Raw genomic sequence first — 21608 nt, forward strand, 5'->3', positions numbered from 1 at the left:
TGTCTCGTACTTAACTCGACGACTTATGCTTATCTGTAAAGATAACAAAACGTAGTGGAAATCAATGGAAAATACCAAACTCGTCTTAGACAGTATTCAGATTAAGCCATTTATGTTAATAAATATAATGATAAAGAGTAACTTGGTGCAAATGCCCATACATTCAATCTTCTTTCTAATATTTAACTCGATAATTAATATTGTAAAAAAGGCGTAATCTGAATAGGCTATAAATTTGGAAGATGAAATTAGCATTTCCATATCATTGCGTTTAACTTTACGCAGAAGTTTTACTTTAATCCCATTAATTATACCAGTACAATGTTTTACTTAACAAATCGACCTAAGACCTATCAAACGCTGTAGTTTATATATTCGACGTTATGAAAGATTCCTTGAAATAAGATACAGACATACTTCGCATTCTCATAATCTTCTCATAATTCGGAGTACTGTATTAATTTTTATCAAACAATTTCGTTTATAATTTTTTTCTTATAAATAATTCCAGCACTACCCGCACCAACAACCGACTGCCCTCGAGATAGACAACATGCTCGGAGTGATGTGCAACTTTGAAACCGAATGCGCCTGGAAAGCGGACGAAGCCAATCCCAACAGCTTCCAGGTGGTAACCGGGGCAAATCTGACGGCATCCAACCGAACCGGCATGATGCCGGGCCCCAGCTCCGACATACTCGGTGACGCCAATGGCCACTTTCTGCATCTGCGGCTAACGGGCAACAGCACCCAACACATTCTGACCTCGCCGATGTTTGGCGCAACTCGGGAGCACTGCTATCTGGAGATGATGACCCACCAGAGCGCGATGGGACACGGTACGTTGCGCATTGTGATCGAAACCAGTGGGAACCAGGATCCATCCTGGGTGCCGGCTGAGATCATGGGCAACGATTTGCGCAAATGGCAGCGGATCACGTTCCGAATCGATCGGATATCGAAGGACTTTCAGATTCTGTTCGAGGTTGTGCCGAATCGAATAGGCGGGCGAGCGAGAGGACACGTCAGTATAGACAACTTGAAGTTGGTGAACTGCTTCCCGGATGCGTTGAGCACGAAGAATTGCAGCGAGTCCCAAGTGCAGTGTACTTCTCGTAAGGTGAGTAGATTGATTATTTTGTTCATGATGATTTAAGCAAAGTTAATGTAACATAAACTAACACTGAACAGTGAACTAAAGTACTCCGACAAAGTGACTGTTACCGCGATGACGGTTTCTCGAAATAGGGAATCAATGTTAACTCACTAGTAGGTAGTTTTCTCACTCTCCCTCTTGAATGTTATTAGAAACAAAAAGAGCTGCATCGACTCAACTTATGCTGTTCCGTGGAAGAAGCTAAATTTGAGTTATTTTCACCGCAGTCCCGGGTGAGTGAAAATAACTTAAATTTGAGTTGGTGAAACTTCATAGTGGGTGAAAATTCAACACGGGAGTAAAGGTGAAATACTCACCGGATTTTTCTTGGCATTTTACTTATTTTTGGCTTCTTCCACGCAAGGGCGGATTTGAGTGAAAAGAGTTTTGTGCGTGATCTCTCTTGTTTCGGGCCGCAGAACGATTGCTCGGTCGGACGAATTATTGTGATCTGCATTGCGCGGCCGGTAATAAAATTAATCAGTTTTGTGCGTGATCTCTCTTGTTTCGGACCGCAGAACGATTGCTCGGTCGGACGAATTATTGTGATCTGCATTGCGCGGCCGGTAATAAAATTAATCAGTTTTGTGCGTGATCTCTCTTGTTTCGGACCGCAGAACGATTGCTCGGTCGGACGAATTATTGTGATCTGCATTGCGCGGCCGGTAATAAAATTAATCAGTTTTGTGCGTGATCTCTCTTGTTTCGGACCGCAGAACGATTGCTCGGTCGGACGAATTATTGTGATCTGCATTGCGCGGCCGGTAATAAAATTTATCAGTTTTGTGCGTGATCTCTCTTGTTTCGGACGGGGAACGATTGCTCGGTCGGACGAATTATTGTGATCTGCATTGCGCGGCCGGTAATAAAATTAATCAGTTCTGTGCGTGATCTCTCTTGTTTCGGACAGCAGAACGATCGCGCGGTCGGACGAATTATTGTGTTCTGCATTGCGCGGCCGGTAATTAATCAGTTCTGTGCGTGATCTCTCTTGTTTCGGACCGCAGAACGATCGGACGAATTATTGTGTTCTGCATCAGACCGCATCGTGCTTTCGTGCTGTGCGGTTCTTTCTCTCTTTGCGGAAGGAAGTTTTTAATACTACCCCAAGCTATTTTAATTTCAACGGTGCTTCTTAGCGCTATTTGTACCCACTGATCCCGTTACGATCTTTGCAAGGACCCGTGCCTTCGTTTTACGTTGGACCCGTTTGCGGAAGTAAAATTCCGACAAGCGGTGGTAATCCTGCAGGGACACCGTTCTGGGAAAAAACCTCTTAGAAGGTCACGTCTCCACGCTCAGCAATGAGTATTAACAAAAACAAGAGGAAGGGAGAGTCTCTGAATTCTCCACTTCCTTCAAAGAAACAAGGTTTCAAGACCGTCCTGCCCAAGCGCGGAAAAATAGAAGGAAGCTGGAGAATTCAGATATTCCTTCTAACTCTAATATCGGAAATAATTCTTCTCCAATCGAACTGAGCAATCAGTTCGATTTGATTAATGATGATATTGAGCAAATCGAATCTACCTCTAGCCCAGGTGATTCGATTCATGCGAAAAAGCAAAGGATTCCGCCAATTGTGGTATCTGTTGCCGAGTTTTCTGGCTTCCGGAATGAGATTTTGAGTAACCTTCAGGGGATCAAGGTTTCATTTCAGATTGCTAGGAAGGGTGACTGCCGCGTATTGCCGGGATCCTTTGACGATCGCAAACGTCTTCTTCAGTATTTAACTGAGAAGCGCCATAAATTCTTCACATACGACGACAAAACTGAGCGATTGTTCAAAGTCGTCTGATGATAAATCACTGGATGAGATTAAAATTGAAATTTCTCAATTACTTGGATTTTCAACAGTCCAAGTAATTAAGATGAAAAAGAAATCTCAGTCTGGTACTTCCCAGAGGGGCATTTCTCAAGAATTTTATTTAGTTCACTTTAACAAAAGTGAACTAAATAATATGAAAAGTTTGGAAAAGGCCTGTATTATGTCCCATGTCCATGTTACATGGGAACATTTCCGCAGGCCTGGGGGAAATTTCCAAAACCCCACCCAGTGCCGTAAGTGCCAAAAGTGGGGTCATGGAACCAAACATTGTCACATGGATGCTAAATGCATGATTTGTGGTGGAACCTCTCACGCCAAGGACGCATGTCCTGTGAGAGAAGATTCCAATAAATTTAAGTGCGCAAACTGTGGGGGCAATCACAAATCCAATTTCTGGGAATGCCCTTCACGCAAAAAAGTTTTGAATTCCCGTGCAAAATTGATGACGGGAAATTCCAATCGGATCCCAGATTCGACGGGTAGAAATTTTTCAAACGCTCAAATTTCGAAACCGGTTACCGGTCGAGCAATTCATACCCACCACAATTCATAAACAAATTTTGCCGCTCGTCAACGGGTAGCAAGCACTTCAGTAAATTCAAATTTTTCCAATGTACCTACGTATGCAAACATCGCTGCTGGTAGACCAAATTTCTCTTCTCAAAATGAGGTTTATACCCATATCCCAACGGAAAATAACGGTCATGTTGCCGATTCAGGTAGCATGACTGCTTCCGATTTTGATTTTTTAACTGAACAATTGCATCACATGATTGATGCAATGTTCAAAGCAAATACCATTCCTGAAGCTATTCAGGTTGGTATAAAGTACACACAAAAAATTGTTATCGGACTCCGTTTCAATGGATCCAAATAATTGTGTGAAAGTTCTAAATTGGAATGCCCGCTCTCTAAAGGGTAAGGAAGATGAATTATTCAACTTCCTTTCAGTTCATAATGTGCATATTGCCATTATAACTGAAACGTATTTAAAACCAGGACTCTCCATTAAAAGAGATCCAAACTATTTTATCTACAGAAATGATCGTCTTGACAGCGCCTGTGGTGGGGTTGCCATTGTCATTAATAGACGTATCAAACATAAATTATTTTCTTCGTTTGAAACCAAAGTTTTGAAACCTTGGGAGTTTCTGTTGAAACAAATTTTGGACAATTTTCCTTCATTGCAGCCTACTTGCCTTTTCAATGCAATGGGCAGCAAAAGAATTTGTTGAAAGCTGATCTTCAAATTCTGACTCGCAACAAATCAAAATTCTTCGTAATTGGTGACTTCAATGCCAAACACCGTTCATGGAATAATGCTCAAAGCAATTCCAATGGTAAAATTTTATTTGAAGATTGTTCTGCGGGATATTATACTATTCAATATCCCAATGGACCAACTAGTTTTTCTTCCAGTCGAAATCCTTCTACAATTGATTTAGTTTTAACGGATTCAAGTCAGCTGTGTGGCCAAATGGTAACTCATGCTGACTTTGACTCTGATCACCTTCCTGTGACGTTTGAAATCTCACAAGAAGCCATTTATAATCCAATCAGCTCTACTTTTAATTATCATAGAGCTGATTGGGATTCTCTCAAAACATATATCGATAGGAATTTTGATGTTGATATTCCTCTCGATACCAAAAGTGATATTGACAATGCGCTCGTATCTTTGACAAATTTAATTGTCGAAGCCAGAGGCATTGCAATTCCGAAATGTGAAGTTAAATTCAACTCCATTATTATTGACGACGATCTTCAGCTACTGATCCGTCTTAAAAATGTGAGAAGAAGGCAATACCAAAGAACTCGCGATCCCGCGTTGAAAGTTATTTGGCGAGATTTGCAAAATGAAATTAAAAAACGTTTCGCTATTCTGAGAAATACCAACTTTGAGAATAATGTCTCGAAGTTGGATCCCAGTTCGAAACCCTTTTGGAAATTAACGAAAATTCTTAAAAAACCTCAAAAGCCAATTCCAGCGCTTAAAGAGGGAAATAAAATTTTATTAACAAATGGCGAAAAGGCTCAAAAACTTGCTCAGCAGTTCGAGAGTGCCCATAATTTTAGTCTAGGTCTCACTAGTCCAATTGAGGATCAGGTTACACGGAGCTCCGAAGACATTCTCAATCAAGATAATGTTTTTGATCCTTCGTTGGGAACTAATTTGGATGAAGTGAGATCTATTACTAGAAAATTTAAAAATATGAAAGCCCCGGGTGATGATGGTATTTTCTACATACTTATCAAAAAACTTCCTGAGAGCTCTTTATCCTTTTTGGTTAATTTATTTAACAAATGTTTTCAATTGGCATACTTTCCAGATAAATGGAAAAATGCCAAAGTTGTTCCAATTTTGATCGCCCAATCAGTTTGCTTTCTTCAATAAGCAAACTGTTTGAAAAGATTATTTTAAATAGAATGATGGTTCATATTAATGACAATTCTATTTTTGCTGATGAGCAATTTGGTTTTCGCCATGGGCATTCAACCACTCATCAGTTATTAAGAGTTACGAACTTAATTCGGCTCAACAAATCTGAAGGATATTCGACTGGAGTTGCTCTTCTTGATATAGAGAAAGCATTTGACAGTGTTTGGCATGAAGGTTTGATTGTAAAATTGATGAATTTTAATTTTCCTCTATACATCATTAAACTGATCCAAAATTATTTATCAGATCGCTCGCTGCAGGTAAACTATCAGAATACTAAATCTGATAGATTACCTGTAAGGGCTGGTGTCCCCCAAGGCAGCATACTGGGGCCCATATTGTATAACATTTTTACTTCTGACTTACCTGATTTACCACCAGGGTGTCAAAATCTTTGTTTGCAGATGACACGGGCCTCTCAGCCAAAGGGCGAAGCCTTCGTGTCATTTGTAGCAGATTGCAAAAAAGTTTGGATATTTTCTCCACTTACTTGCAAAATGGAAAATTTCTGAATGCTTCCAAAACTCAGCTTATAATTTTCCCACATAAGCCGAGAGCTTCTTATTTGAAACCTTCTAGCAGACATATTGTCACTATGAATGGGGTTCCAATTAATTGGTCTAGCGAAGCTAAATATTTAGGACTTCTGCTAGATCAAAAATTAACTTTTAAAAATCACATTGAAGGCCTTCAAGCCAAATGTAACAAATATATTAAGTGCCTATATCCACTTATAAACAGAAAATCAAAACTTTGTCTTAAGAACAAACTTTTGATTTACAAACAAATTTTAGACCTGCCATGTTGTATGCTGTGCCAATATGGGCTAGTTGCTGCAATACCAGAAAGAAGGCACTCCAGAGGATTCAAAATAAAATTTTGAAAATGATTCTGAAGTTGCCTCCGTGGTATAGTACCAATGAACTTCATAGAATTTCTAATATTGAGACATTGCAACAAATGTCCAACAAAATAATTTCCAATCTTAGACAAAAATCGTTGCAATCTTCTATTGCAACGATTAACTCCTTGTACCCTTAGTATAAAATAGGTTAAGTTTAGTTTAAGTTGAAAACATTGTAATTCCTACATGGTTCAATTTAACCAGAGGAAAAAATTCTAACTGCCAGAGGCAATTGAAATGTATTAATAATAACTAAAAGCGTAACATAGCAAATAAGGATGATAGTGTTAAGAAAACACGGAACACCTAGTCTAAGAGATGAATGCATGTATTAGATAATTAGCAAATAAAAATAGCAAAAAAAAAAAAAAAAATTGTGTTCTGCATTGCGCGGCCGGTAATAAAATTTATAAGTTCTGTGCGTGATCTCTCTTGTTTCGGACCGCAGAACGATCGCGCGGTCGGACGAATTATTGTGTTCTGCATTGCGCGGCCGGTAATAAAATTAATCAGTTCTGTGCGTGATCTCTCTTGTTTCGAAACGGGCTTGGTAGTCATATGGCTACTGCTTCTGCCTCATACGCAGGAGGTCGTGGGTTCAATCCCAGGTCCGTTCCATTCTCCTACTTTGTATCTTCCTCTATATTTCTCATGTTCTAGCAATCGCTAGAACTGGAAATGGACTTTCATACCGTTTCCATTTTTATTCCTATACCTTCAACTTGAGTATTCTAACAGTAATCTGCTAGAATTGGAAATGAACTATAGAGCTCGTTTCCTACATCCAATTAGAAATTCCATCAGTTACAGTGTCACGCGCGGTCTCTCCCACGGACTCCGAAATTGTTCACGCGTCGTTCATTGATGTCGCCGTTGTCGATGACGCCTCCGGCGCGAAATTGTGGACTGCCCGACGGGGTACAGCCGTCGGTGGCGTCGAGCTACGGTGTGCGCCTCCCGATCCAAAGGTCGCCGGTTCGAATCCGGCCGGGGGAAAAACTTTTTACGCGACCGTGTCACGCTCTGCACGCCGTCACTCACGAAAAAAGATGAAGAAACTTGATTACCGGTTTCTAACCGGTCCGGTTGTTGCCGCCCTGCCAAGGGCGCGGGAAAAGACGTGCGCTGCCCTCTCCGGTCCACGTGTACCACCGGGACGTCCTTCGTAGCAGGTAAACGGGGTCAAAAGCAGTCTCCAACTGTGTGGGTGGTGTGTCAGGCCTTGCAACTTGCCACAATCTGATAAAGAAAAGAGGACCCACACCGGTCTTGAACACCACACTTTGCACCAAGTTTAGTCTTCAGTCTTACCGCTTTATCCGCAAGTCTACACAACCACCTAACCGCCAGAATGCACTACAAACTTGATTACGGTTTGACTAACTAGTAGAGGGGAAATTAAGGGAAAAATCTAAATAAGCAAACTTGGAGCACTTTCACATTTTCCTATGGTTCACCTTCAAGAACTCACCACGACGCGATTTAGAAAATCCGGACTGCTCTTGCCTCTTCCGTAGACCAAAACGAAGTGAACGAGCTAGGTCCTTGGATCCTCAGATCAAAGCGCGAGATTCTATGATCGTCGCCGGAAATTACGCGAATCACGAAGTGATTTCGCGAAGGTCAAAAAATTGCCTCTACCCACACCAACATCCATATTCGGCGGGTAAAGACCTCCCTTTTCCCGAGCTTCCAAGTGGAAACGATCAATCTACTTGTCTCCCACCCGAAGATTGAAAATGATTCCGGGGGTCAACGAATCCTGAAAGCAATCCTGATAGGTCATTGGCCGGGCCTTGGCACATGGTCGCTGAGATATATTGCTTGAACGGCGGTTATTTTGCGCCATACATTTGAGCGGGAACTCATTTAGTTCAGTGAATTATTGAGTGTAGAAAATGAACATTATCGGTAACCACTCAAAGTCAGCTTTTGTGAGGGGTAGTTCAACGGGAAAATTCATCATTACTGTGGTACTTTGTACAATTCTATTTGAAATTCAAAACATTATTCATGGTACTGTTTAGAAATACTAGAATAAGAGATCGGCGAAGACGCCATCTTGTTTCCAATCGAACCGTCAAAAGCGGTTCCAATTCGACTTGTTTACTTTTTGCTTGCATAAGAAGCAAGCAAAAAGTTCAAGTGCTGCCAGTGTTATTTTCACGATTTCATGCATTTTCATACGTTGCCATTTCTACAGTTTTTCACTCCGCCGGTCTCTGGTTATAGGGTTGCTAGTACTGTTACAACTGTAAAGTGAGTTGTTTCGCGGTTCCGTGTAGGCTTTCATCTTCCTATTGAAGGCTAAAGATCATCCGCACTCGTCCGCAAACGAATTTGCGAGTAACTTCAGAATAGTTTTTTTTTCATACTTTCCGCCATTGTATTCAACTGTATATAGGGAGCGGGACCATTTGGGCAGCACCCCCTATTCCCGTCCGCAACGTTAATAACTTGACCGCGGTCCAACCAAATGGCTTGATTTTTTGTACATCACTAGATATCGGCAGAAACTAAACATGTACTAAAAAACAAATAATTCGGCTGTAATACGCTCGAGTAATGAACGTTGCTGACGGGAATAGGGGGTTCTCTACCCTTGGCTGAAAATTTCAGCAGATATCTTTTTTAGTTTCTCTAGTCACTTGTAACATATACGGTATTAAATGCAACTATAACAATGTCTAGTTTTTTGTTTCTCATTAGTTCTATTGGTAATTCCCTTCGGACATTGTATTAGCGGATCCATAATTCGGAGAGCCAGGTCCAATCGACTCAATATTCGGCGCTGAAAACTTCTTGAGCGATCTTAACTAGTTGTTCCGTACTTCCAGCTAATTCTTCTGTTGTTTAGAATCTCGTGCGTCGCTCAATATGGTTAACCGGGTTCGAATTAAACAGAAATCTAAGGACTAAAGCTACAATTCTTGTTAATGTAGTGCACGACGAATAAAGCGAAAACAATTCGTTCGTTTGCCGCACTAGAGTTGGTAGTACAACGGTACGTTCTTCTAGTTGATCCGATGGAAATTTTTGATCCACTGGATAAGTGAGCGATGGCAAAAACAGAGATGGTTGACGAAGCCATTCTGGACCATTTCACCATGGAGCGAAATCATTCGGATGCATTCCGCAAGAGATTACATCCGCTGGGTTTTCTAACCCGGTTACGTGCGCCCATATTCCGTTTGCAGTGATTTGTTGTATCTCTGACACCTGATTAGCAACGAAAGTTTTCCAATGTGACGGGTTTGAAGAAAGCCAGTGGTAGACTGTAGTCCAATCATTCCAAAAGAAATGTTTAGCGTACGCTGGATTCAGCCTTCTCGATCAGGTGGCCAAAAAGTAACGCGTCAGAAAGCTCGAGCCGTGGTAAGCTGATAGATGGATTTCTTTTCGAGTTTCCAAGTGGCGTAACCTTGGATTTTGCGGTTAGAAGGTTCACAAAAATACATACGTTCGAAACGAGTGTCTCGACATAAATTAAAGCACCATATGCACGAATGGACACAACACAAAACCCATGCAATTCGAGGACCGAGGACCCAACGGGGAATACTTATTGTTGCAATGTCCTGAAGGTTGTCACGAAATTCCGTCCAGCGACGTTGAGCACTCTCATTCAGTTCATCGTCCCATGTTCTGCCTTCTCTCCACAACTCTTGCATGAACAGAACAGCTTTGTTTGCACTACAATTGGACCAACAAGTCCCAGAGGTTCGAAAATCCGTGCGATATCCGAAAGTACGATGCGTTTCGTGATTGGGAAGGAGTTACTGTGCTTTGGTACTCTTAACAGAATTCATCAGTGCTTGTATTCCAGTGTTGACCCAGTGTCTTTACCGGAGAGGCGGGTACGTTCATCCTTCATACGATCAGGACCGACTTGAAGAATCTGAGAATTGTTAGACGCCCACTTCCGAAGTTGTAGTCCAGCAGAATTCGTCAGCTGATTTAATTGTTGGGCCAGTTGCTGACCTTCTTCTATACTGCCGCTAACCGCAAGTCGAGCACATCTGCATATGGAGGCCCAACGCTAGCACCAGTGAGCAGATCGTCTATGTAGAAGTCCTTTCCTATGACAACTGTGGCTGCAGGATGGCTTTCTGATCCAATTGTGGAGACATTTCGTGGCGAGGTATGGAGCCGAAGGCGTTCCTTATGTCACGGTTGTGAGTTGATAGGTTCGCTTTGTTTCGGAGGGCGAATCTTTCCAAAAAATAAGCTGAAATTGCTGATCCGACAGAGTTCATCCCAATTTGCCTATACATTTTTTAGATGTCAGAAATGATAGCGAATTGAGGGCTGCGAAACCGCAGTATTATCAAAACTAGGTCATCTTGCACCTGCGGAACAAACCATGAGAGCATCATTCAAAGACACTCCTGTGTCAGTCGAACAGAATGTATCGAACCCCACTCTATCTAGTTGAACGACGCAATGGTGTGGGAGATAGTACGTTGGTTGGCGTGGATATGGATTATCGATCAGCTTCATATGCCCCAACGACCTTCGAACAACTTGCGAATTCTGATTCTCCTTTTGGCAGAGTAACGGTTAACCGCCCGGTAGAATCCTGATCTGTGTTTTGACCATAATGCTGCTCACATGCTGCTGCTTCTAACGATAATGTACGACTCGAGCGACACGACTCAATCTCCCAGAATCTTGCCAATTGTTCTTCGATGGTAGAGGTGGAGTAAGCGATGTTAACAATGAAAGACTCGACTTTCCCTGACACCACCCATCCTAACGCTCTATTCTGCAAGCTGGGCTGATTCGGTCCGATTTTTTATTTGTCCTTCTCGTAACGAATCGAAGAAGTTTTCAGCGCCGAATATTAAGTCGATTGGACCTGGCTCTCCGAATTATGGATCCGCTAATACAATGTTCGATGGGAATTGAAGACTAAGCACCTCCACTGATTGCTTTGGTAGCTCCATCGTGACTTTTGGAAGAACATGGAATCGCCAACTGCTGTCTCAAAATCAGCGTGATGAGACTGGATGCGGACGACGACCGAATATTTTCGAATAAATTCGTCAGTTCGCACAATCTCGGACAGAACATCGTCAGTCCAGACGAAGCAGCCGTTAACGTGCATGCAAACAACATTCACCTGCCTCCCAACGACTTCTCGGAGGAGTTGGAGATCTCAGCTGGCGAATTGACGGCCTATATCAAATTATTGAAAAACATAAAGGCCCCAGGCTTCGACAGGATCCTGAATCTCGAGCTCAAACACATGAGTGATCCGGTCTTTGAGCACCTTTCGCTGATTTTTAATCAGTGTCTCAGACTCAGCAACTTTCCATCGTCCAACTTACAATCTTCCCAGCCTTCCCTGGTGAAAATGATCAACAACTATCTGTAGGCCAGGACATTCCGGGTCTCAATCAGCGGAGTGAGTTCCAGTTCCCAGAGCAGTATTCTCGGGCACTTGCTACTTAACCTGTTCACTTCCGACATGCCAGAACCTCCAGAAGGCGGCATTCTGTCTCTGTTCGCAGATGACACCTCCATCGTCTACAACGGTAGAGTGATCAGAGCGCTAGTGGCAAAACTCCAACGAGGCCTGGATGCCCTGACAGAGTACCTCACCAGCTGGAAGATCTGTATCAACGTGGCGAAGGCCCAGGTCATCATCTTCCCCCACTCAAAATCCCCTAAGCATGTTCCGCCTGAGGACTGTAAAATCATCCTCAATGGTACGACTGTGGAATGGGCCAATGAGGCTGACTACCATGGCTTGATCCTCAACAGCAAGCTTATTTTCCGACAACTGGTTGACAAGACGGTGACGAAGTGTAACGTTTTGTTGAAACTACTGTCGTCATTGCCCCTGAAAAATAAGCTTGCTGTCTACAAACAAATCATCCTCCCTTTGATCGAATATGTCATGCCGGTCTGGGAGAGCTGCGCAAAAACTCATCATCTGAAACTCCAGCGAGTTCAAAATAAATTCCTTAGGATGATTCTCAACACTCCTCCCAGGACAAGAACTTCAGAGGTCCGCCGTCTGGCTGGGATCAAAACATTACACGAGCGCTTTGGTGAGTGCAAGGAAAGGTTTAGGGTCCGTTGTTTACATTCTGACCAGGATGCTATTAGGGCGCTAGTTCTTATTTAGGTTATCAAATTCTTAATGTAAATATTTAGTGTACATAGTAGTTAGGTTTTAAAATTTTAAAATTTATCGATGACCTTAGAAGACAAAGCTTGAGCTTGCTTGAGCTTGATTGACTGCTCGTAGTTGCTACTCCATTATGACCAGATCAGCTGTTCTTGCACAGGGAACCAACAGATGTTTGCTTGGGACTAGCACACATCTCCAATGTACAAGTACTGGTGATCTCATTTGTTAGGTCATACTGGCGCCTGCCACGTCAGAATGCAAGTCAATGTAGGGAAGGGGGAGGAAATGATGATGCAATCATTCGCCCACTGCAAGCCGAATATACCTCTGCACTTGCCACGAGTTCATGCGGAATTCGTTGGAATTTTTGGGTTAGGTTCGAGAGGCAGAGGTCCGTCTGGTTAACGAGCTGGCAATGTGATAGATAGGAGAAAGCAACTGATAGAATTTCTAATTGGATGTAGGAAACGAGCTCTATAGTTCATTTCCAATTCTAGCAGATTACTGTTAGAATACTCAAGTTGAAGGTATAGAAATAGTAATGGAAACCGGTTTGTAAGTCCATTTCCTGTTCTAGCGATTGCTAGAACATGAGAAATATAGAGAAAGATACAAAGTAGGAGAATGGAACGGACCTTTGATTGAACCCACGACCTCCTGCGTATGAGGCAGAAGCAATAGCCATATGACTACCAAGCCCGTTTTATCGATGACCTTAGAAGACAAAGCTTGAGCTTGAGCTTGATTGACTGCTCGTAGTTGCTACTCCATTATGACCAGATCAGCTGTTCTTGCACAGGGAACCAACAGATGTTTGCTTGGGACTAGCACACATCTTCAATGTACAAGTGCTGGTGATCTCATTTGTTAGGTCATACTGGCGCCTGCCACGTCAGAATGCAAGTCAATGTAGGGAAGGGGGAGGAAATGATGATGCAATCACTCGCCCACTGCAAGCCGAATATACCTCTGCACTTGCCATGAGTTCATGCGGAATTTGTTGGAATTTCTGGGTTAAGTTGGAGAGGCAGAGGTCCGTCTTGGTTAACGAGCTGCCAATGTGATAGATAGGAGAAGGTAACTGATGGAATTTCTAATTGGATGTAGGAAACGAGCTCTATAAGTTCATTTCCAATTCTAGCAGATTACTGTTAGAATACTCAAATTGAAGGTATAGAAATAGTAATGGAAACGGTATGGAAGTCCATTTCCAGTTCTAGCGATTGCTAGAACATGAGAAATAAAGAGAAAGATACAAAGTAGGAGAATGGAACGGACCTGGGATTGAATTCACGACCTCCTGCGTATGAGGCAGAAACCAAGCCCGCTTCGAAACAAGAGAGACCACGCACTGAACTGATTAATTTTATTACCGGCCGCGCAATGCAGAACACAATATTTCGTCCGACCACGCGATCGTTCTGCTGTCCGAAACAAGAGAGATCATGCACTGAACTGATTATTTTTATTACCGGCCGCGCAATGCAGAACACAATAATTCGGCCGACCGCGCGATCGTTCTGCTGTCCGAAACAAGAAAGATCACGCACTGAACTCTTATCGATGACCTTAGAAGACAAAATTGAAAAACTAGATGAATTGAATATAAACTTTTTATAAATAATTGAAACAAACTAATAACCTAAGATGAAGAGCCAAAGGCTAAACACTTAATCCACAGACAAACAAACATAACACTCGTCATAATTCCATCGTTCACTGATTTACTGGTCAAAACAAATGATCATTAGTTGGCCAATCGATTACTCGTGGCGCGCGCATCGTTTTTGCTCGAGTTTGACGTTTGATCACTACCGCCATCTGATTCGTGATTTGCCCAACTAACTGAAATCAACAGATGTCGTTAGTGTTTAAACGACGATGAATTTGATGAGTAAATGTTCAATGTGTTATGTCTGTTTGTCTGTGCTTAATCTGTCAAAAAAATATTGTTCAAACTAAAGAATGAAATGAAATAAATTGATTCGTAAAAAAAAGACCGAATATTTGGAAGATGTAGAGGAAAGTGCGACTCCGCTGATTGGTAGAAAATCTTTCGTCCGTTTAAGCTTCAGCTTTTGGACAAGCTGCTCCGTCACGAAATTAAGTTGACAACCGAACTCCAAAAGAGCACGCGCCCACAACGATTGACCCGCCGGATCGAAAATCTTCACCAGGACTGTTGAGAGTTGATGGAACGCGATGATGTTGCTCGACGGTCGACACAGTGACATGTTGAGTTGGAAGAGCATAGTTGGCGGGGGCTTGGGTCTCATTACAGGGTGTTCAATAAGTTCGAATACACTTTCAAAAAATGTTTTAAAATTTAGATTAAATTATTTCTTTTCCCAGTTGCATTTCATTGGAAGTATTGTTTATAAGGAACGTTTGTAACATTTCTTTTGGAATGACCTCTATTTTGTACTTCTTCACGAGCTTTAAACGTTTCTAAAACCCATCGCACGCGGCACGCACGATCTGCATGGGCATTTCGTTCCAGATTTTGAGAATTACGTCTTGAACTGGTCCAAGTTACTTACCTTGTATTCGTACAGCTTTAACATCATAAAGGACCAAACAAAAAAGTTAAGAGGGTTCAAATCCGGGAAGCTGGGAGGTCGCAATGTTTTGTCCAAAAAGTCGATGAAATTGTCCCCATATTAGGCTAAAATCGCAATTTCCGTGTATAAAGGGTTATCGTCCTATTGGAACACGTAGGGCTCAACTCCATCTTAGTACCGGGCCACTGGGGGCATCAATCGTCCCCAAAATCTCAGTTTTTTACTACGCCGCAATGATTTTGACATTCAAAAACGGCTATTTATTATGCCCCAATCCATTTTCAACGCGCGTGATAAACAAACAACAAGTGACAGAATGTCAACACCACACACATCCGGTAGCATATATATACAGCTAACGCTGTCACCAATACTAATACAGAATATGTACATTGGGCTTACAAACACAATGATAAAACATTTGTATTCGAACTTATTGAACACCCTGTAGACGAAGTGGAGAACTTACTTGCATGAGAGGACTGCGAGTGGTTTATGTTAGCGGAAGGTGAAGAGGATGTCTGCGAACCAGACGACGATAACTTCAGTGATTGGGATTGTTGGCTGGATGATGGGTTGGTTCTTTGATGCAGCATCGTATGATGTTTTTGGTTGGACACACGACAATCTCCACTCGAACAGTATTTCATTTGATGGAATGGCGAAAGACAGTTAATACACAAGGCGTTCTTCTTCGTAGCATCGAACCGTTCGAAAGACTTCACAATGGAAAGGTGAATGTGAAGACTGCTTACAAAAGGCACACATTTTGAGCGGTTGTGAAGAAAGGGATGAATAAGCCGAGGCTGACTTGGAGGAGATATTGCGATATGTTGGAGTTGAACGAGAAGGGTCACATGGTCGAGGCTTCGAGGTTGTCACCGATTGCAGAATTAAACTGTGGCTTCTCATGAAATCAATCAGCTCTTCGTACGTAGGAACATTGAAACATCTTCTATGCGTCTCCCAATGACGCATGGTGACTGGGTCGAGTTTGGAACACAAGAAGCGTGCTCCAGTTCTCCGACCTTCTCTAACATACGAAGGTTACGTTCGTATTCGTCGATGAGTTTGTTGAGAGATTCATGACACTCCTTCTTCATCGACTCTACCTGTCATCTTTTCCGCTTAACAGCCCCAGAACAATCCAAATAAACTGCGTTTCATACACGTGCCTTCCAAATTGCCAATCAGCACTCAAACTTCGACTGGTAGACGACTTCCTCAACACTAGATCACTAGAAATCGAGCAGGTAGGCTGGCGTAGAAATTCACGTTATGCGACGACACCTGGCCTTTGGCTATAGATGGAAAGCAAAACTAGCTGAAATAAAAATACGCGACGGTTCTTCCACTTAATTCACTCCTTTCGCCGAGTGCGCAGCTTACCCAGGATGTTCTTGCTTGGTTTAGAGAAGGCATTCTTGATGGCCGTCCACTGCTCTTCTACGCTATCACCTTCCGGAACATCCACTGCCCGTGTTCCAAGTTCTTCAATGAACGATCTGTTCACAGCTGGATTTTTTAGCAGGCGTGTGTGGAATCGCTTTTTATTCATAAGCCTTTACTTACACTCAAAGTTTTCAGAATTGATTACCATTTCTTCTATTGTAAATAATACCAACGTTTCCTTCAATGTTATTACAGTTACCGGTCTGCATCAAGACTCCAAAGATTTGTGACATCACCGTTGACTGCGATGAAGAGGAAGACGAAACGCTCAATTGCGGTAAGTTCCGATCATCACTTGGGTGAAGCCGCTTCGGTTTTCAATTGGTCGTACATTTCCAGACAAAATCCCCTTCGGAGGACGCTGCGACTTCGAAAGTAATTGGTGCGGTTGGCAGAACTATGGCAACGCCATCTTGTCCTGGGCACGCCACTCCGGACCTACGCCAACCGAGAAGACCGGACCGGATTTCGACCACACATATTGGCAAAGCAATACCACCGGTAAGCGATTCAGCGAACCTATTGCCATGGAAGGCGAACTAATGAAATTGTTGAACTTTTCAGGTTACTACATGTTCGTCAATATGAACCAGCACGCCAACGACAGTGAGAAGAAAACACTGGTCGGATTGGCCAGCAACGCTATCATGAACAGTGTCATCTTTAACCCTCCACCTCTGGTGCACACGAATGCTTCCTCGCCATTTCGAAACTCCTGTGTGGTAAGATACTCTCAATATCTCCATTTCGACGGAGAGGACTAATCAAGATTCACTTTTCATCAGGTCCGCTTCTACGTCCATCAGTTCGGAATGAATCCGGGGAGTATCAACCTGTCGAGTGTGGAAATCAAAGAGAAAGAGAATGTGACTACAACTCTCTGGTGGAGCTCCAAGAATCTCGGAGATGACTGGCAACGAGTTGATATCATTCTACCGAACATTACTACAAAGTATGGCTGCATTGAGTTCTGACAATTTCAGAAATTATTAAATTAAACGTATTACTCTGTAGGTATTATCTACAATTCGAGGCACGCATGGGTATGAGGATCTACTCGGATGTTGCCATCGATGACTTCTCGCTGAGTCCGGAGTGCTTCGGGCTTAACATTCCGGCCGATGACCTGGAAGGGTACAACTACTGGGATCCCCGTATTGGGGGGATTAAACAACCGCACAAAGACTTTGTCGGGAAGTCATGTAAGTTCTTCGAGGTGGGACAACGTCTGAAAAACGTGATACTTACGGAAAATCCATTACAGATATCGAGCTCAATACATGTGGCGCTACAGGGCAGCAAGGGCCGACTTCATCCGATTGTTTGGCGTCGTACAACAACACCGAAGCGTTGAACGCTATCCACGTGATCGATAGTCTACCATTCAAGGGAATCCAGGCGTGGAAGGTTCCAAACGAGGGCTATTACACGTAAGTTATGCTTATTCGGGATAATCACTGTGCATTTAACATAACCGTTATCTGTTCGTCAGAATCATCGCCAAGGGTGCAGGTGGTGGTCTCGGGTCCGGTGGAGTTGGATCTTCTCGGGGAGCGATGGTGTTGAGCGTGCTGGAGCTACACAAGGATGAGGAGATCTACATTCTGGTGGGACAAAGCGGAGAGCACGCTTGCATTAAGTCGATGGGACTGCGGGATGAAACTTGCGAGCCCAAGAACAAACAATACGCGAATGATCTTTTCTTCTCTAAGACGCATCAGGTGAAGAATACAGTTATCGAAGATGGTGCTGGAGGCGGTGGTGGAGGGACCTACGTATTTTTGGTGAGTGTCTAGAATGTGAGTTGAACTGAATATGAGTTAACATAATTTTTTTATAGCTCAACTCAGCCAACACTGCTGTTCCATTATTGGTAGCCGGCGGGGGTGGCGGTCTTGGTGTAGGTCGGTATCTCGACGAAGACATACAGCATGGTAAGAAGTTTATCCTGGGAAAGAAAGACGTTTCTGGGATGGCTCATTCTGAGGCAGCAAGGCATGCAGGCCCAGGAGGAGGTTGGCGAGCCCAGGCCGATATGGCACTGGATCCAAACTATGGAGCATCTCTGCTGGAAGGAGGCCGCGGAGGTGTTCCCTGCTATCAACCACGGGGAACTCATGGTCAGGGTGGCTTCGGTGGAGGTGGTGGTGGTTGCGATACGGGTGGTGGAGGCGGAGGCTATTCCGGTGGAGATACGATGATCAATTCGACTAATGGACAGGGCGGTAGCTCGTTCCTGGCGTCGAAGAGAAACGTCCCGGAGTTGTCTATGGAGCATTCTGGAACCAATAGTGGTCACGGAGCGGTGTTAATTATACCGGCGATTCAAGGCTGTGGTTGCGATTATCGATGTGTGGCGCTCGACGAGTACCGATCTACTGTGGGATGTATCTGCCCAGATGGGTGGACGCTCAAACCTGATAACTATACTGCTTGTGAATGTGAGTAACTTTTTCAAGTCTACCCTTGTTCACGGTATCTAATTCGGGCTTCCTGTTCTCTTTGCAGTACAAACTGAAACCTTAGAAATGAAGTACCTAATCATATTCTTTGTAATCGTTGTGATAGTTTTATGTGCAGCACTGGCTAGTCTAATACTCATCTTATGTAAGTTCTATGGTAACCTTGAAGTGTTTTGTAGTGAGCTAACCTTCCGATCTGTAGATAATCGCTATCAACGTAAACGTCAAGCTGCTCTCCGGCACAAAATGTTGCTCGAGCAGGATCTACAGTTAAGTCGACTACGCACCACCGCGGATGACACAGGTTTGACAAACTTCAATCCTAACTACGGTTGTGATGGTATTCTGAACGGGAACGTCGATGTCAAGAGTTTGCCACAAGTGGCACGCGAAAGTTTGCGACTTGTCAAGTGAGTCAGCCTTGTGATATTTTTCGAGTGATTATGTTTCAAACCATTTCTTTTCCACATCTAGGGCTCTCGGACAGGGAGCATTCGGAGAGGTTTACCAAGGTTTATACCGACACCGTGATGGAGATGCTGTAGAAATGCCCGTGGCGGTGAAAACTTTGCCAGAAATGTCAACCGGACAAGCCGAGTCAGATTTCCTCATGGAGGCTGCCATCATGGCCAAGTTTAACCATCCGAACATTGTGCACCTGATAGGTGTCTGCTTCGATCGCCACCCACGGTTTGGAACGGACGTTTGCATAAGCCTGCTTCCATTACTAATTTTTATTGTTGTTACAGATTTATCGTTCTTGAACTACTCGCTGGTGGGGATCTTAAGAACTTCCTTCGGGAAGGCCGCAACAAACCTGTAAGCACAACTCCCCACCTTATTCTACAGTCAGCATTGCTAACGGTCTTACTCTCTCAACAGGAACGTCCATCTCCTCTCACCATGAAGGATCTTATCTTCTGCGCCCTGGATGTGGCCAAGGGTTGTCGCTACATGGAGAGTAAACGCTTCATCCATCGTGATATTGCCGCACGGAATTGTTTACTTAGTAGTAAGGGCCCCGGTCGAGTCGTCAAGATTGCTGATTTTGGAATGGCTCGCGACATCTACCGATCTGACTACTACCGGAAAGGCGGCAAAGCGATGCTGCCCATCAAGTGGATGCCTCCGGAAGCCTTCCTGGATGGTATCTTCACCTCTAAGACTGATGTATGGTCGTTCGGCGTGCTTTTGTGGGAGGTATTCAGCTTGGGGCTGATGCCCTACACCGGACTTCCAAATCGCGATGTAATGCAACTAGTCACTGGGGGAGGTCGTCTCGATGCTCCTCCTGGCTGCCCCAATGCCATCTATCGCATCATGGCAGACTGCTGGAATCCTACACCGGAGGAACGGCCCACGTTCTCCTACCTACTGGAACAGTTGACGACCTGTACTCAGGATCCGGAAGTGATGAACGCTCCTTTGCCAAGCTTTTTCAGGCAACCTTCTAATGAAAGGGACACGACTATTATGCGACCACCCGGAAACGACGACTTCTGTCTGCAAGTTCCCAATTCGTCTGATTATCTCATACCGCTCCCCGGTCCTAGGAGTGTAGCTGAACGACTGCTCAGCGAAGCCACTGGTGTAACCATTCCGGACACCATGGTCACCTGCACTGCACCGAAAACAGCCTCTCCGAGAATAATGAACGGTTATCAGTCTCAGCCGCAGGAGGGAAAATGCTGGGAGACCTCCTTCATCCGGGAACATCCAACCGTCGTTACTTCGGTAGCCACCATGCCAACTCAAGAGCCTACCATGCTGGTCACCGAGAATGGTCCCTTGGAAGTTCCCTGTCCAATGGTAAAACATTACCATGCCTTTACTCTTTATCCCGTTGCCTAATCGAACGCTCAATTCCAGGTCGACAAGCTCATCTCCCTCGACACGCCACAGCAAACGCCAACCAGTATACAGCCGCCCATCTCCTTCAGCAACCCGATGACCAATTCCATCGGGACCGGTGGTCCACTGAACGGCATGGTTGCGCACTGCAACGGTCTGAACGGCAACGGAGTTATGCCGCCGCCTCCCGTCATGGATCCCATCGAAACGGCCAAGTTGCTCAACAGCATACCGGCACCGATTACGTTGGATCCGTCGACGTTGAACAAACAGCAAACCGGAGGCGTGGGAGGAACCTCGTACGCCAACATCCGGATGATCAACGCCAGTGCGCTGAACAACGGTGACATTGGGGAAAAAATTATCGGTGGACGGGGTAATGGGGGCGGGGGCGGTGGTGTTGGGGTCAATAGTGGGGGAAGCCACCACCACAGTAACAGCAGTGGGAGCGATAAAAGCGACAACAGACCGACGGCGTTCACCATTCAGACGTTCAGTGATCGGTACATAAACAATGAGAACCACTCGGAGATCAGCTGTTAGATGGCTCGGGCTGAAGGTGGAGTGTTTTCTGGAAACTGATGAAGTGTCTAAGTGTCAGAATATTTCGCGCTATCTGAAGAAGCAAGTCTTCTCATTAGATGCATTTTTCCAAAGCATTAGAAACTGGCTTTCGTTGATATGCATATTGAATTGGTCCATTTCAAGTAGATGGTAAATTTTTGAGCATTATATTCTGAGATACCAGCAGCCTTTATCCAGCAACGCGTTGCCCCGACGGCTGGCAACAAAAACCTCGTTTGAAAACGTCGTATGTC

At 44.0% G+C, this 21608-nt stretch overlaps 1 protein-coding gene across 2 annotated transcripts in view; it reads left to right on the forward strand.

The window, feature by feature from the left end:
- LOC134223361 (leukocyte tyrosine kinase receptor) overlaps positions 1-21349 on the forward strand; it is a 110753-nt gene extending 89404 nt beyond the window's left edge. For both annotated transcript variants that reach the window (XM_062702503.1, XM_062702504.1), the window contains 15 exons: positions 512-1120; positions 16673-16754; positions 16817-16978; positions 17042-17199; positions 17263-17429; positions 17492-17679; positions 17742-17907; positions 17970-18261; positions 18318-18918; positions 18986-19084; positions 19142-19349; positions 19414-19629; positions 19689-19758; positions 19822-20748; positions 20809-21349. In XM_062702503.1, the coding sequence (XP_062558487.1) occupies positions 512-1120; positions 16673-16754; positions 16817-16978; positions 17042-17199; positions 17263-17429; positions 17492-17679; positions 17742-17907; positions 17970-18261; positions 18318-18918; positions 18986-19084; positions 19142-19349; positions 19414-19629; positions 19689-19758; positions 19822-20748; positions 20809-21333 (4470 nt within the window). In that variant the 3' untranslated portion in view covers positions 21334-21349. The remainder of the gene's footprint in view (positions 1-511; positions 1121-16672; positions 16755-16816; positions 16979-17041; positions 17200-17262; positions 17430-17491; positions 17680-17741; positions 17908-17969; positions 18262-18317; positions 18919-18985; positions 19085-19141; positions 19350-19413; positions 19630-19688; positions 19759-19821; positions 20749-20808) is intronic.
- Positions 21350-21608: the final 259 nt, after the last annotated feature.

This window comes from Armigeres subalbatus, chromosome 3, assembly GCF_024139115.2.
Source record: "Armigeres subalbatus isolate Guangzhou_Male chromosome 3, GZ_Asu_2, whole genome shotgun sequence".
Taxonomy (NCBI): domain Eukaryota; kingdom Metazoa; phylum Arthropoda; class Insecta; order Diptera; family Culicidae; genus Armigeres; species Armigeres subalbatus.